Source organism: Scyliorhinus torazame, chromosome 2 (genome assembly GCF_047496885.1).
Source record: "Scyliorhinus torazame isolate Kashiwa2021f chromosome 2, sScyTor2.1, whole genome shotgun sequence".
In the NCBI taxonomy this organism is placed as follows: Eukaryota; Metazoa; Chordata; class Chondrichthyes; order Carcharhiniformes; family Scyliorhinidae; genus Scyliorhinus; species Scyliorhinus torazame.
Genome location: NC_092708.1, coordinates 187,215,411 through 187,232,534, shown reverse-complemented (window position 1 = coordinate 187,232,534; position 17,124 = coordinate 187,215,411). Strand labels below are relative to the sequence as shown.

General features: G+C 49.9%; 1 protein-coding gene across 1 annotated transcript in view; it reads right to left on the bottom strand.

Annotated features, from left to right (window-relative positions):
* Positions 1 to 17,124, bottom strand: part of als2b (alsin Rho guanine nucleotide exchange factor ALS2 b) — a 296,702-nt gene that overhangs the window by 183,674 nt on the left and 95,904 nt on the right. Inside the window, 1 exon segment of the mRNA XM_072481260.1 lies at positions 6,878 to 8,200. Coding sequence (XP_072337361.1) covers positions 6,878 to 8,200 — 1,323 coding nt within the window.

Genomic DNA, 17,124 nt, shown 5'->3' with positions numbered 1-17,124 from the left:
GGGTTCGAGCCGGGGAGGACGGATGCGAGGTTTCGGAGATGGGGCGAGGAAGGGATCAATGAAATGAAGGACTTTGTTTCTCGGGAGACAATTTGCGTGTTTGGAGGAATTGGGAGAGACGTATGGATTGGCACAAGGGGAAGGGTTTAGGTACCTGCAGGCTCGGGATTTCGCAAGAAGCTGTTCCTGACCTTCCCGATAGCGCCAGCCTCCTCGTTGATGGAGGCGGTGCTGTTAGCAGGTGGGCTGGAGAGGGGGGGTTGTTTCGGCGATCTTTGGGAGTATCTTGGAGGAAGACAGGATGTCTATGGAGGAGATTAAGGCAAATAGGGAGGAGGAGCTGGGGGGGACGATGGAAGAGGAATTTTAGTGTGAGGTAGTACGGAGGGTAAATGCCTCAACCTCATGTGAGAGGCTGGGGCTGGTACAGTTGAAAGTCGTGCATGGGCACACCTCACAAAATCGAGGATGAGACATCTGTTTGAGGGGTTGGAGGATATCTATGAGCGATGTGGGAGGGGCCCCGCAAACCTCATATGTTTTGGTCCTGCCCGAAGCTGGAACGATTTTGGAGGGTGGGATTTAGCACAATCTCGGGGGTCTTGCACATGAACGTGGAGCCTGTTCCCCTCAAAGCCATATTCGAGGTGTCAGATCAGCCCAATTTGCAGGTGGGTGAGGGTGAAGATGTTTTAGCCTTCATCGCGTTGATCGCTCGTAGGCGGGTCCTGCTGGGGTGGAGGTCAGTCTCTCCACCCTGTTCCTCAGCGTGACGGAGGGACCTGCTGGAGTTTATGACCCTGGAGAAGGTGAAGTCTGAGCTGAGGGGGGCGAAGGAAAGGTTCTACAATTCTTGGGGTTTATTTATTATGCACTTTCGGGAGTTGGTTGCCATTGACTGTTGAATGGGGAAGCGAGGTTGTGGGTTGGGCAGGGAGGAACTGTTTTCTTTTTTTATATTGTTGGGATTGTTTTGTTTCTGTTTCTCTTTTGTATGATGAAAATGATGACGATTTGGCGAATAAAAATATTTTAAAGAACAAATACCCTAGATGTTCAGTTCCTATCGTTGGTGAACCTGCAGCCATGTCTCTGTCTTTGCAACTGTATCATAAAAGTTTATATCTCTTTGTGCTGTTATTCATCGACCTTATTGCAAATGCTCTGCGCATTCAGACACAAAGTTTTTAGACTTGTCTTTTTTAAACTTGCTTTATTTTGTTTTGCATTCTGGCCCCATTTCTTCCTTAGTTTTTCTGCCTTTGCTTCTTACATTCTTATTTTTTGTTTCTATCTTTGTTTCTTCCTCTTCTGTCTCCCTGCTCAGGCTCTCATTCCCCTGTCATTCTGGTTTAAACCCTCCCTGACAACACTAGCAAACACCCTCTCGGGCCCTGCCCAGATCCAACCTGTCCTGCTTGTATTGGTCCCACCTTCCTCAGAACCAGTCCCAATGTCCCAGGGATCTGCATCCGTCCCTCCTACACCATTTCTCTAGACACATATTCATCTGGTACATCCTGTTAATTTTACTCTTGCTAGGACATGGCACTAGTTGTAATCCTTAGATTGCTACCTTTGAGGTCCTAAGTTTTAATTTACTTCCTAATTCCCTATATTTTGCTTTTTTTAACCTATGTTGTTGGTACCGAAATGTACAACAGTCATTGGCTGTTCACCCTCCTCCCTTCAGAATGCCCTGCAGCCACTCTGAGACATTTTTGACCCTGGCACCAAGGAGGCAACACACCATCCTGGAGACTCTTTTGCTGCCGCAGAAGCTCCTGTCTATTCCCTTGACTAGTGAATCCACTATCACTGTAGCCCTGCCATTCTTCTTCCTCCCCTCGTGTGCAGCAGCGGAAGTCAAGTCAGTGCCACTGACTTGACTTCCACTGCTATCCCCTGAGAGGTCTGCCCCCTTGTGCCCCCCCCCCCCCCAACAGTATTGAAAATGGTATATCTAGGGGCGGCATGTGGCACAGTGGTTAGCATTGTTGCCTCTGGCGCTGAGGAGCCGGGTTTGAATCTGGACCCTGGGTCACTGTGGAGTTCACACATTCTCCCCATGTCTGCGTGGGTTTCATCCCCACAACCCAAAGATGTGCAGGTTAGGTGGATTGGCCACGCTAAATTGCCCTTAATTGGAAAAAAAAATAATTGGGTACTCTAAATTTATTTTTAAAAATAAAATGGTATATCTGTTAAGACAGGGATACAGCCACAAGGGTCTCCTGCATTACCCGCCTTCCTCTACTCTGCCTGGTGGTCACCTCCCTTTCTTCTAGTTCAGTCTTTACCTGTGGTGTGACCACCTCACTGAACATGCTGTCCACAACAATGCCAGCATCGTAGATGCTCCCCAATGAGTTCACCAGCCCCTCCAGCGCCAGCAGCTGCAGTTGAACACACTTCCGGTACATGTGGCGCCAGGGACACTGGAAGTGTCCGTGACTTCCCACATAATGCAGTAGGAGCATATTACGGATGTGAGCTCCGCTGTTCCTTTAGATTAAGCTTGTTAGTTACGCCCCTTGAAGAATACTAATTTCGCTAGGGACCTTATTTCATTCCAAACACTCCCACTGCAATGGAAAGACCCTGCCTTAAGTCTTTGGAGACTTTTAAGTCTTAACTTTGCTTCCCTTATGCTACTTTTGTTACCTTTATTATATTGTCCTTAATTTTCTCAGTTCGATCCAAGTACAGCTACTTGTTGAAAGTATGCTATCTGCTACATAGAAGGTGGCAAATTGAAAATGATGGAGCTGGAAAAGACCAAGGAGCCTTAATAGATGCAACACACAATGCCTAATCTATAATCAGTTAAACTATAATTACCAAGTAAGACAAAGCCCTGATCAAACAAAAACACAAAATACTAGACAATCTCAAGGTCTCTGACAGCATCTATGGAGAGAGAACGGAGCTAACGTTTCGAGTCTGCATGACTCTTCATCAAAGCCCGGATCAAACTGCACAAGATTGTAGTCAGCACAGAGTCCAGTCATGGCAACCAAGAAATATGTTGACTTAACAGAGAGAAGGGGCATAAGGCAGGCCCATAGTGTGGAGGCAACCCAGCTAGGATGTAAAACTAGAGAAATTCTTTCGCTCCATGTTGGAAAGGGAGTGGTGTGACTGTGGACTTTGAGGTATTGTAAAAGCTAAATTTGGGGGTGGGGGGGGGGGGGGGGGGGGAAGAGAGGGAATCTGCTTTGAATTAAATTGAGTAGGACAAGGGGTCAAGCGTTGAACCAGTAAGAGAAAAATTTACTTTTGATATCCGGGTGTTCTTCTTACACAGGCTGGTCAACACATGCATCAGTCAGTCCAGTGGAGGCAAAAATCTGAAAGGATTTCTCAATTAATTAGCTGTGGTAATGGTGGGTCCTAGGATCCCTGGGACAGCAGGGTTGGTCTTCTATATCTTAACAACTGGAGGGTACCCAACACCATATCCCACCATGAATCAGACTCTAGGTGAGGGCCTGTATCCTAGGATGAAGGGAAAGTTAATTAGTGTATATGTAATGATGTCATATCTGGGGGTCAGGTCAGAATGACCAGCACAAATAAGGGTGAGTATTAAACCAAAGAGCAGACATTACGAGAGTTGATCTGATTGAAACATATCAGATTCTGAGCGAGCTTGACAGAATGGATGCTGGGCGGATGTTTCACCTTGTGGTAGAGACAAGAACTAGGGGACACTGTTTAAAAATAAGGGTGTGTCCCATTTCAGACTGAGATGAGGTGAATATTTTTCTGAGTTTGTGGAACTTTCTTCCCCAGATGGCAGCGGAGACAGGGGTCATTGAATATTTTTAAGGCTGAGTGAGATAGATTCCTGATTGACAAGGGAATCAAGAGGTATGGGAGACAGGAAAGAGCATAAGAAGTGGAAGCAGACCAAAAAGCCCACCGAGCCTGTTCTGCCATTCAATCATGGCTGATCCAGGTCATCAACTCAATTTTACCACCTGCTCCTTGTGTTCCTCAATTCCCTGGGCGACCAAAAATCTGTCTGTCCCAGCCTTAAATATATTCAACAATTTAGCATCCACTACCCTTTGGGATGGAGAATTTCAAAGATTCACAACCCTTTGAGTGAAGAACTTTCTCCTCATCTCCATTCATTAACCTGAGACTGTATCCTGTGTTTTAGATTCCCCAACCAACGTAAACAATCTCTAAGCATCGACTCTATCAAATCAATTCAGAATTTTATAGGTTTCAAGAAGATTAACTGTCATTTTTCTAAACGCCAGAGAATACGAGACCAATTTACTCAGCCTCTCATCATAGGACAACCCCCTCATCGCCGGGACCAATTGAGTGAACCTTCACTGCACCGCCACCGATGTATTCTTAAATGTGGAGACCAATACTGTATGATAGAATCATAGAATTTACAGTGCAGAAGGAGGCTATTCGGCCCATCGAGTCTGCACCGGCTCTTTGAAAGAGCACCCGACCCAAGCCCACATCTCCACCCTATCCCCATAACCCAGTAACCCCACCCAACACAAAGGGGAATTTTGAACACTTAAGGGCAATTTAGCATGGCTAATCCACCTAACCTGCACATCTTTGGACTGTAGGAGGAAACCGGAGCACCCGGAGGAAACCCACCCGCACACACGGGGAGAACATGCAGACTCCGCACAGACAGTGACCCAAGCGGGAATTGAACCTGGGATCCTGGTGCTGTGAAGCAATTGTGCTAACCGCCATGCTACCGTGCTGCCCACAGTATTCCAGATGTGGCCTCGTCAAAACCCTGAAGAACTGCAACAAGACCTCTTTATTATTTTACTCCAATCCTCTTGCAATAAAAGCCACCATTCTATTTGCATTTCTAACTGTTTGCCACACATGCATGCGAACATTCTGCATTCATTGAACACCCAAGTCTCTTTGAACATCAAAACTTGTAAGTTTCTCACCTTTTAAAATATGTTCTGCCTTTATATTCTTTTTTTTCCAATAAATTTAGAGTACCCAATTATTTTTTTCTCCAATTAAGGAGCAATTTAGCGTGGCCAATCCACCTAACCTGCACATCTTTGGGTTGTGGGGGTGAAACCCGTGCAGACATGGGGAGAATGTGCAAACTCCACACGGACAGTGACCCAGGGCCGGGATTCGAACCCGGGTCCTCAGCGCCGCAGTCCCAGTGCTATCCACTGCGCCATATGCCGCCCTCTGCCTTTATATTCTTATGACCAAAGTGAATATCTTCACACTTCCCTACATTATACTCCATCTGTCATCTTGTTTTTAATATACATTTAGTGTACCCAATTCATTTTTTCCAATTAAGGGGCAACTTAGCGTAAACAATCCACTTTTGCTGCACATCTTTGGGTTGTGGGGGCGAAACCCACGCAAACACGGGGAGTCCATTTGTCATCTTGTTGTCCATTCACCTAATCTGTTCACATTGCAGCCTCTCTGTATCCTCCCCGTAGCTTATCTTTCCATCTAGTTTGGTATCATCAGCAAACTTAGTTACATGACTCTGTCTCTTCATCAGTCATCAGTATAGCACTGATCCTTGCAGCACTCCATTATTCACTGCCTGCCAACTTGAAAAAGCTTCATTTATCCCCACTCTGTTTTCTATTGATTAACCGATCCTCGACCTGTGCTAATATATTATCCCAACTCCATGAGCCTTTATTTTGTCTATTAACCTTTCGTGCGGCACCTTATCAAATTCCTTTTGGAAATCCAAGTATACTACATCGACTGTTCCCCCTTTATCTACCCTACTAGTTGCATCCTCAAAATACTTTAATAAATGTGTCAAACAGGATTTCACTTTAATAAAACCATGTTGGTTTGTTCTAATCATACTATACGTTTCTCAGTGCATTGTTAAGACTTCCTCCATAATAGATTCCAGCATTTTCCCAACATCTGATGTCAGACTAACTGGCTTGCAGTTCATTGTTTTCTCTCTCCCTTCTTTCTTGAAAAGTGGCGTAACATTTGCCAACTTTCAATCTGGGACTATTCCCGAATCGAAGGAATTTTGGAAAATCATAGTTAGCACATCCACTATCTTTGCAGCTACCTCGTTTAGAAGCCTACTGTGTAAGCCCTGGGAATTTGTTGGATTTTAGTCCCTTAAGTTTTTCCCATACTTTTTCTCTGCTGTTATTAACATTCTACTCTGAGGGTATCACCTATTTCTGGACCTTGTGTTTTCTGGATACAAACCAGGACAGACGCAAAGTATATCCAATACGCTGCCATTTCCTCATTCCCCATGATCATTTCTCCTGTCTCTGATTCTAAGGGATCAACGTTTCCTTCAGCTAATTGTTCAGACCACAAGCAGATGAGCCATGATCTTACTGAATGGTGGACTAGGCCAAAGGGGCTGAGTGGCCTGTTCCTGCTCCCCTTTTGTAGGTTCATAAGTTTGGGGCTGCAATATGATCAGGAGTTGTGAGCAAAATGGATCTTGGTGCACTAATTCAACAATTAGATAACCCATAACACACGGCAGGTATTGGATATATTCATATCAGGCAAATAAAAATGGTTCAGTTAGACCACAACTTAACTGAAACTTTTCTTTAAACTACTGGCAATGATTCCAAGCATTATTCTTATAACAATCAATCAAGTTCAAGAGAGAAAATCACAGAAGTGGGTCAGGGTGAGACTGATGCACACTATCGGTGGATCAGAGGGAGACTGGCGAATGATTGAAGTGGTGACAGAGGGCGTCTACACAAATCATTCATCTGCCTTTTGCAGAGAAACTGCTGGAGATGTTATTGCTTCAGCTGGACCAATGGCTCCTTTGGGCTAATGACCTCTACCTGTCTGAACCCCACCGTTGCTTGTTGTGGTGCACTACCTTGAGAGAGAAGACCTGGCAGAGACAGTCGCCGGCACATCCCCTCTGTGCCTTGCTCCCGGATATCCCCCAGGCTGAAGCTCTTTTTGTCGGGCATGCACTCCTCCATTTTCACCAGCTCCTCTCTGGTCTCCTTGTGCTGGATTCCGCCACTGGCTGGGCTGCCAATGCAAGCCGCAACTGCACTCTGGGCGGGGTAGTAGTAATTCACCACTTTTCTGAGCGAAAGGGCTTCGTAAGTGGCGGCTACTCTTTCCCCAACCACTGAGGCACAGGAGACCACCAGGTTATTGAAAGTCGAAGGGGCTACAGAGGAAGGGCTGGTGGGTTGGGCGTCCTCGGATGTGGTTAATGGTGGCAGGCTCGGAGGATGCTTGTTTTTCACAGAGGAGTCCAGTTGGGAGTTGTCTGACAACTTTCTAAGATACGCCTTCACTGCCTCCTCGTCGGGGTAGTGTGAACTCCTGGCTTTGGTGTTGTTTGCCGCTTCGCTTAGCTCCTGCTGCAGGCTGGGAGGCTCTCCCTCCTCAGAGTTATCGGGATTTTTTGCCAGTTCCACTTTATCGGCACCGTCCGGCGAGTGCTCGGGCTGCACTGTTTGGGGAAGTTCGGAGCTTCCTGTGCCTGTGACATAATTGTGAGGAAGCTGCTCAAAAGGGGAGCAGTGGTTATTGGCATTCAGGGCTGAGTGCTTGTGTTCGGAATTGGACAGCTCCATGCCCAGCGGACAATAGTGACTGTCCGAAATGATCACGTGGTCTTCTTTGTCCATCATGGTCAGCAGCAGTTGGTGGCAGTGGTGGCATTTTTCCGAGTTCTGCCTCTTCTTGTGGGGCCAGGGTTTCTGAACCAGAGCCAGACTGTGGTGGGCACCGCAAGCGATTTGCATCACTGCCCGGCCAGCGAGATGCTCCAGCTTCTGAGGCTTTGCCACAGGGAAAGTGGTTGTGACGAGTCCGAGCTGGCAGCCGCTGCCCCAGGCCCAAACCTCTCGCTTCGACGACAAGGCCAGCGTGTGCTGTTCTCCGCAAGCCAGTTGCACTGTCTTGGCGAGCTCAGGGGGGTTGGTTTCAGGGTCGGAGATTGTGACCAGAGTGGGGGTCAGGATCTGGCTTTGACCTTGGACTGCGCACTGGCAGTATGAGTTCTCTCCCCACATGTACACTGCTCCATCCTGCGTTACTGCTCCACTGTGGTGGCCTCCAGCTGCCACACTAATCACATGCAAGCCTGTTAAGACGTGTTCCAGAGTGGGGACTGCTGAGTGACTGGCCTCACAGTCCGGCCTCCACGGAAAGTGCCCAAAGCTGAAGACATCTCCACCTGAAAAAGAGAAAAGGATTTCAGGCGCTAATTCACGAAAAATGTTTGTGTTCTGAAGAGCGGCCCCAAGGTGTTAGCGTGCTGGAAGAGGTTAAAGTGATCAGGAGGAGTGGGGGATGGACAGGGAGCCAGAGGAGGGATTGGTAACAGGACTTTGTGCCAAACCAAAGTTTTGGATAAGCATAGATTTATTGGAGAGCAGCCAGGAGAGCACTGGAATAGCCAACCATTGGGTAGCAAAGAGTAGTCACATTGGACTTGAAACATTCATTGTTTCTCTCTCCACAGATGCTGCTGGACCTGCTTGAGTTTTTCCAGCACTTCCAGCTTTTATTTCAGCATCCGCAGAGTTTTGCTTTCATAATATTGGAATAGTCAAGTCTGGAGGTGACTCACCACCACCTTCGCAAGTTCAATTTGGGATGGGCAACAAATGCTGGCCTCGCCCAGATCCCATGAACGAATGCTAATCAACACCATTTCTGAGATTTAATGTCCAGAACTGAACACAGTACACCAGATATTACATAACGTCCACCCCTCTTTCAACAAAGGCCAACATTGCATTATAATACAAAGTAAAAAGAAATGTTGAAAATACTTGGGAAGTTCTGATGAAAGGTCACAGATCTGAAACATTAACTCTGTTTCTCTCGCCACAGGCACTGCCGACCTGTTGAGCATTTACAGAATTTCCTTTTTGAATCATTTCCATCGTCTGCAGTGTTTAGCTTTTCTATTTGTGCCAATATTTCATTTGCTGTTTTGATTACATTTTGATTTCTGTAACTGGTCACTCAAATCTTTTGGTTTCACCACAGCCCCAAATTGTTCTTAAGTTAGGAAATATTTTACATTTTTCCTTCTTGGGTTTCACCACGGCAACCAGGAATGTTCTAGGCCCAGGGTTCAGGTGGCCCAGTGGGGTCCAAACGCATCAGGAACTCGGCTCCAGCCTGCCCATCCCCAGGTTTTGCTGAGGCAAGGGGTGGGCAGCCAATGGGCTTCCAGAAGGCTGCCTGGCAATTTAACTATGTTAATGAGGCTGGCGGCCACTGATTGAACCTGGCCTGCCGGGTTTCCCAGGTCTTAGGAAAGCCACCATCTGATGGGACGGGAGGACTGCTTTGGAGAGATGGTAGCACTGCTTGTGGGCCAGGTGAAGCAGGAGTACTTTACCCCTCCACTCTGACCCCCATCCCTCCAACTCAGTGGTGGGCAACCTCGGCTACTGACTGGGCCGCAAGATTGAGATCAGGCTTGTTCACAAACCATGACCCGATGAATAAGACTAAATACATTTAATACACACTGGGGCAGCACTGTGGCACAGTGGTTAGCACTGTTTGCCTTACGCCGCCTAGGTCCCAGGTTCGATCCCGGCCATGGGTCACTGTCCATGTGGAGTTTGCGCATTCTCCCTGTGTTCGCATGAGTTTCGCCCCCACAACCCAAAAATGTGCAGGGTGTGTGGGTTGGCCACGTTAAATTGCCCCTTAATTGGAAGAAATTAATTGGGTACTCTAAATTTATTTTTAAAAATACACTGAATATTTCATAATGAGTTTTAGGAAATGCGAATCATTAATATATTAACAGTGCTGTCAACTTCAAATGGTAAACATAAAATAAATATTTACACTTTGGACAAAGAGGGAGTGCACGGCTCTCACAGTCAATGTTGTGAGTAATCAGCCCACACCTCACTTCACTTGCTCTGCGCACACTTCAGTCAAACCGGTAGGAAAATCGGCAGAATGTGGCAACCCTGCACGTGGCCAACAGTCAAGAAAATGTCTCATGGGCCACAGGTGGCCTTCTACCGCAGGATGCCCACCACAGTTCCAACCTCCCACATAAGCTGTCTGGGTTCAGATCCCATCACAGGGTCAACCTTCCTGGTCCTACAGCCTGCTACGGAGCGCACCTTGCCAAAACTGGTTCCGGATTTCTACGCTCTCACCCAACGTTTCCCATCCCACTAGCTATCCAGGCCTTGGTATTTCCCTACTGTTCCTCTTCCAGGTAGGTCAAGTCCCAAAGCGATATCACCTGCCGCGACTGATTGGCTCACAGACTTACAACATAGAACATACAGTGCAGAAGGAGGCCATTCGGTGTGGTAATCCACTGTTACTGTATTATATATATTGTGGTAAACTACTGTTACTGTATTGTATATATTGTTTGTTGTCTCTGCTGGCTCTGCCTGTGGCTCCTCCCCTCAGGCTCTGTATAAAGGTGGCCGACCTCTGGCCCTACGCCAGTTCGGGATCAGTTGCCAGCAGGTTCTCGTTTAGCTTATTAAAGCCACAGTTTCGTTCCACAACTTGTCTTTGATATAATTGATGGCATATGAATTTAATAAGCTAAACGCTTAAGATGGATGCATCACTCAAACCTGATCGCCTGGAACTGGACCCCCAAGCAGCCGACACCACTGCGACATTTGAGCACCGGCGAAGCTGCTTCGAAGCTTACCTCGAATCTGCCGCCGACGCCGTCGCCGACATCCACAAGCTTCGAGTTCTCAATGCCCGGGTAAGCCCGCAGGGTTTCCTCCTTATCAGGGACGCTGCCTCGTATGTGGAGGCGATAACGCTGCTGAAGGGGCAGTATGTAAAGGCAGTAAATGAGGCGTACGCTAGGCATCTCCTTGCCACGAGGCGTCAACGCCCCGGAGAATCGCAGGCCGAATTCCTGCACGCCTTGCGGGTACTCGGCCGGAACCGTAGTTGTCAGGCGGTATCGGCTGTCCAGCACACGGAGCTGCTGATTTGGAACGCCTACGTCGCTGGCATAAAATCTAACTACATCCGTCAGAGCCTGCCAGAAGGGGGTACACATTCGGCCTCCAAGAGACAGTGCAGCTCGATTCGCTGGAAGTAGCCTTCCAGCACATGGATGCCTTCAGCTCCGACCACGCGGCACCCTCGTGGACACCGGCATCACCCGACCCAGGTGCGTCGCAAGCCTGTGCCGCGCATCAATCCGCCAACTCCGGAGGCCCGAGATGCTACTTCTGTGGCCAGGGTAAGCACCCCAGACAACATTGCCCAGCGAGGCGCGCGATCTGCAATGGGTGCGGAAAGAAGGGCCACTTCGCCAAAGTCTGCCAGGCCCGATCTGTTCCTAAAGTTTCCAGAACCAGCAGCAGCAGCGCTGCGTGTTGCCTGTTGGGACTGCCCCCATCTACCACGTCATCCGCCACGTGCGACCCGTGGGGGCCGCCATCTTCAACGCCACCTGCCACATGCGGCCCGTGGGGGCCACCATCTTCGACGCCACCAGCCACGTGCGACCCGTGGGGACCGCCATCTTGGAATCACCCCGCCGCCTCCAGGAACCCCTGCTCACCCAGTCGTACGCTGGCCTCCGCTACTCTCGACCAGCCCACCCATCTTCCAAAGCTCGCCTCCATCACACTCGACCAATCTCGACCTCATCACCTCACTAAATCCATGATGGCCATCCGGATCAACGGGCAAGAGACAACCTGCCTCTTCGACTCCGGGAGCACTGACAGCTTCAACCACCCAGATACGGTAAGGCGCTGCTCCCTCCCAATATTACCCGCGACCCAGAAAATCTCCCTGGCTTCCGGATCACATTCCGTGGAGATCCGGGGGTACTGTGTCGCAACCTTTTCGGTACAGGGCTTAGAGTACGCTAATTTCAAGCTCTACGTCCTCCCTCATCGCTGCGCTGCCCTATTACTGGGTCTTGATTTTCAGTGCCACCTCCGAAGCCTTACCTTGAAGTTCGGTGGACCCCTACCCCCTTTCACCGTCTGTAGCCTCGTGACCCTTAAGGTCGCTCCACCCTCGCTCTTCGCTAACCTCACCCCGGACTGTAAGACCGTCGCCACTAGGAGCAGACAATACAGTGCCCAGGACAAGGCCTTTATCAGGTCAGAGGTCCAGCGACTCCTGCGGGAAGGTATCATAGAGGCCAGTACCAGCCCCTGGAGAGCCCAAGTGGTGGTCGTCAAGACTGGGAAGAAGCACCGGATGGTCATCGACTACAATCAGACGATCAACCGGTACACGCAGCTCGATGCGTACCCCCTTCCCCGCATATCTGATATGGTCAATCAGATTGCGCAGTATCGAGTCTTCTCCACTGTTGACTTGAAGTCCGCGTGCCACCAGCTCCCTATCCGCCCGGAGGACCGCCAATACACTGCCTCGGAGGCAGATGGCCGCATCTACCACTTCCTCAGGCTCCCCTTCGGCGTCACCAAGGGGGTCTCGGTCTTCCAACGAGTGATGGACTGAATGGTTTTTTAAAAATATATATTTATTAAAGTTTTTTAACACAATTTTTCTCCCTTACAAACAATAACCCCCCCCCGTAACAAAGAAAAACGAGAAATCGCGCAGAGCAAGATATATACATGGCAAAATTATATATTTACACAGCTTTGTACACTGGCCCTCACCCGTACGTGCCAGTTTCCCCAACCCTTCATGTTATCTCTTGCTCATCCACCCTCCCAGGCAGCCCCCCTACCCCCCCCCCCCCCCCACTCCTCCCTCCCCTTCCCAGAACATCCCCCCCCCCAAGGTTGCTGCTGCTGCTGACCGACCTTCCTCTAACGCTCCGCGAGATAGTCTAGGAACGGTTGCCACCGCCTGTAGAACCCCTGCGCAGTCCCTCTCAAGGCGAACTTAATCCTCTCCAACTTTATGAACCCAGCCATATCATTTATCCAGGCCTCCAGGCTGGGGGGCCTCGCCTCCTTCCACATTAGCAAGATCCTTCGCCGGGCTACTAGGGACGCAAAGGCCAGAATGCCGGCCTCTTTCGCCTCCTGCACTCCCGGTTCGTCCACTACTCCAAATATTGCTAGCCCCCAGCTTGGCTTGACCCGGACTTTTACCACCTGAGATATTGCTCCCGCCACTCCTCTCCAGAACCCCTCCAGTGCCGGGCATGACCAAAACATATGGACATGGTTCGCCGGGCTCCCTGAGCACCTTCCACATCTGTCCTCCACCCCAAAGAACCTACTCAACCTCGCCCCCGTCAAGTGCGCTCTGTGGACCACCTTAAATTGTATCAGGTTGAGCCTGGCACACGAGGAGGAGGAATTAACCCTACCTAGGGCATCAGCCCACAGACCTTCCTCGATCTCCTCCCCCAGCTCCTCCTCCCATTTACCCTTCGAGACAGGATCTACTCCCATTTGGAAGCAAATGGACGTATTAGTGAGAGGCAGCATGGTTTTGTGAAGGGGAGGTCGTGTCTCACTAACTTGATAGAGTTTTTCGAGGAGGTCACTAAGATGATTGATGCAGGTAGGGCAGTGGATGTTGTCTATATGGACTTCAGTAAGACCTTTGACAAGGTCCCTCATGGTAGACTAGTACAAAAGGTGAAGTCACACGGGATCAGGGGTGAGCTGGCAAGGTGGATACAGAACTGGCTAGGTCATAGAAGGCAGAGAGTAGCAATGGAAGGATGCTTTTCTAATTGGAGGGCTGTGACCAGTGGTGTTCTGCAGGGATCAGTGCTGGGACCTTTGCTGTTTGTAGTATATATAAATGATTTGGAGGAAAATGTAACTGGTCTGATTAGTAAGTTTGCAGACGACACAAAGGTTGGTGGAATTGCGGATAGCGATGAGGACTGTCAGAGGATACAGCAGGATTTAGATTGTTTGGAGACTTGGGCGGAGAGATGGCAGATGGAGTTTAATCCGGACAAATGTGAGGTAATGCATTTTGAAAGGTCTAATGCAGGTAGGGAATATACAGTGAATGGTAGAACCCTCAAGAGTATTGAAAGTCAAAGAGATCTAGGAGTACAGGACCACAGGTCACTAAAAGGGGCAACACAGGTGGAGAAGGTAGTCAAGAAGGCATACGGCATGCTTGCCTACATTGGCCGGGGCATTGAGTATAAGAATTGGCAAGTCATGTTGCAGCTGTATAGAACCTTAGTTAGGCCACACTTGGAGTTTAGTGTTCAATTCTGGTCGCCACACTACCAGAGGGATGTGGAGGCTTTAGAGAGGGTGCAGAAGAGATTTACCAGAATGTTGCCTCGTATGGAGGGCGTTAGCTATGAGGAGCGGTTGAGTAAACTCGGTTTGTTCTCACTGGAACGAAGGAGGTTGAGGGGCGACCCGATAGAGGTCTACAAAATTATGAGGGGCATAGACAGAGTGGATAGTCAGAGGCTTTTCCCCAGGGTAGAGGCGTCAATTACTAGGGGGCATAGGTTTAAGATGAGAGGGGCAAGGTTTAGAGTAGATGTACGAGGCAAATCTTTTACGCAGAGAGTAGTGGGTGCCTGGAACCCGCTACCGGAGGTGTTGCAAGCAGGGACGATAGTGATATTTAAGGGGCATCTTGACAAATACATGAATAGGATGGGAATAGAGGGATACGGACCCAGGAAGTGTAGAAGATTGTAGTTTAGTCGGGTAGCATGGTCGGCACGGGCTTGGAGGGCCGAAAGGCCTGTTCCTGTGCTGTACATTTCTTTGTTCTTTGTTCTTCTACCAGCGCTTCCCCCTCTTCTTTCAATTCCTGGTGTATTTCTGACACCTTGGCCTCCCCGACCCACACACCCGAGATCACCCTATCTTGAACTTCTTGTGCCGGGAGCAACGGGAATTCCCTCACCTGTCGCCTCACAAAAGCCCTCACCTGCATATATCGAAAGGCATTTCCCGGGGGTGATGGACTGAATGGTTGACCCGTACGGGCTGCGGGCCACGTTCCCATATCTGTATAATGTCACCATCTGCGGCGATGACCAGCAGGACCATGACGTTAACCTCCGACATTTCCTCCACACCGCTAAGCTCCTTAACCTCACATATAATAAGGAGAAATGCATTTTCCGCACAACTCGCCTAGCCATCCTTGGCTACGTGGTGGAAAACGGGGTCCTAGGGCCTTACCCCGACCACATGCTTCCTGGAACTTCCCCTCCCCCACTGCCCCAAGGCCCTGAAGAGATGCCTGGGGTTCTTTTCCTATTATGCCCAGTGGGTCCCCAATTATGCGAACAAAGCCCGCCCACTCATTAAATCTACCATTTTTCCCCTGACGGCTGAGGCCCGCCTGGCCTTCAACCGCATCAAGGCAGATATTGCCAAAGCCGCAATGCACGCAGTAGACAAGTCCATCCCATTCCAGGTGGAGAGCGATGCGTCTGACTTTGCTCTGGCCGCCACCCTCAATCAGGCGGGCAGGCCCGTGGCTTTCTTCTCCCGTACCCTCCAGGCCTCTGAAATTCGACACTCGTCCGTCGAAAAGGAAGCCCGAGCCATTGTGGAAGCTGTGCGACATTGGAGGCATCACCTGGCTGGCAGGCGATTCACGCTCCTCACTGACCAACGGTCGGTTGCCTTCATGTTACACAATACGCAGCGAGGCAAGATCAAGAATGACAAGATCCTGAGGTGGAGGATCAAACTCTCCAACGACAATTACGATATCTTGTATCGACCTGGGAAGCTCAATGAGCCCCCAGATACCCTATCCCGCGGTACATGTGCCAGCGCACAAGTAGACCGACTTCGGGCCCTCCACAATGACCTCTTCCACCGGGGGGCACCAGTTTAAAAAATTTCGTCAAGGCCCCCAACCTGCCTTACTCCATGGAGGAGGTCAGGACCATGACCAGGGAGTGCCAGGTCTGCGCGGAGTGCAAACCACACTTCTATCGGCCAGACAGAGCGCACCTGGTAAAGGCCTCCCGCCCCTTTGAGCGCCTTAGCATCGACTTCAAAGGGCCTCTCCCCTCCACTGACCATAACGTGTACTTCCTCAACATTACTGACGCGTACTCACGTTTCCCTTTCGCCATCCCATGCCCTGACATGACCTCTGCCACTGTCATCAAGGCCCTGCTCAGTCTCTTCACCTTATTCGGTTTCCCCACCAACATCCATAGCGATCTGGGTTCCTCTTTCATGAGTGACGAGTTGCGTCAGTTCCTGCTTAGCAAGGGCATCGCCTCAAGCAGGACGACCAGCTACAACCCCCGGGGAAACGGACAGGTGGATAGGGAGAGCGCGACGGTCTGGAAGGCCGTCCTTCTTGCCCTATGGGTCTAGACGTCTCCCAGTCTCCCGCTGGCAGGAGGTCCTTCTCAATGCGCTCCACTCCATCCGGTCACTTCTGTGCACTGCCACCAATGAGACCCCTCACAAACGAATGTTTGTCTTCCCCAGGAAGTCCACCTCAGGGGTCTCGCTCCCGTCCTGGCTGACAGTCCCAAGGCCCTTCCTCCTCCGGAAGCATGCGAGGAGTCATAAATCGGATCCCCTGATCGGAAGGGTTCTTCTCTTCCATGCCAACCCACAATATGCCTACGTGGCACACCATGACGGGCGGCAGGACTCAGTCTCCCTTCGGGATTTGGCACTCGCAGGTTCTCCAGTGACCATCACTACCACCCCCAACCCTACGCCGTCTCCCTCTACCGCTACTCGGCTACTTCGGAATTTGGCACCCGCAGGTCCCCCAGCGACCATCACCACCACCCCCGCCCCTCCACCGTCTCCCTCTCCACCGACTCAACTACTGGACGAAGAAGAAGACGATATGCTCCCGGACACGCAGGCCTCGACACCAGTGCCCACACCACAGCTGGGACTGAGGCGTTCGCGGCGGAATGTCAAAGCCCCTGACAGACTCGATCTTTAAGTCCACTTAACCCCCACCGGACTTTTTATTTTTTTAACAGGGGGTGAATGTGGTAAACCACTGTTACTGTATTATATATATTGTGGTAAACCACTGTTACTGTATTGTATATATTGTTTGCTGTCTCTGCTGGCTCTGCCTGTGGCTCCTCCCCTCAGGCTCTGTATAAAGGTGGCCGACATCTGGCCCTGCCCCAGTTTGGGATCAGTTGCCAACAGGTTCTCGTTTAGCTTATTAAAGCCACACTTTCGTTCCACA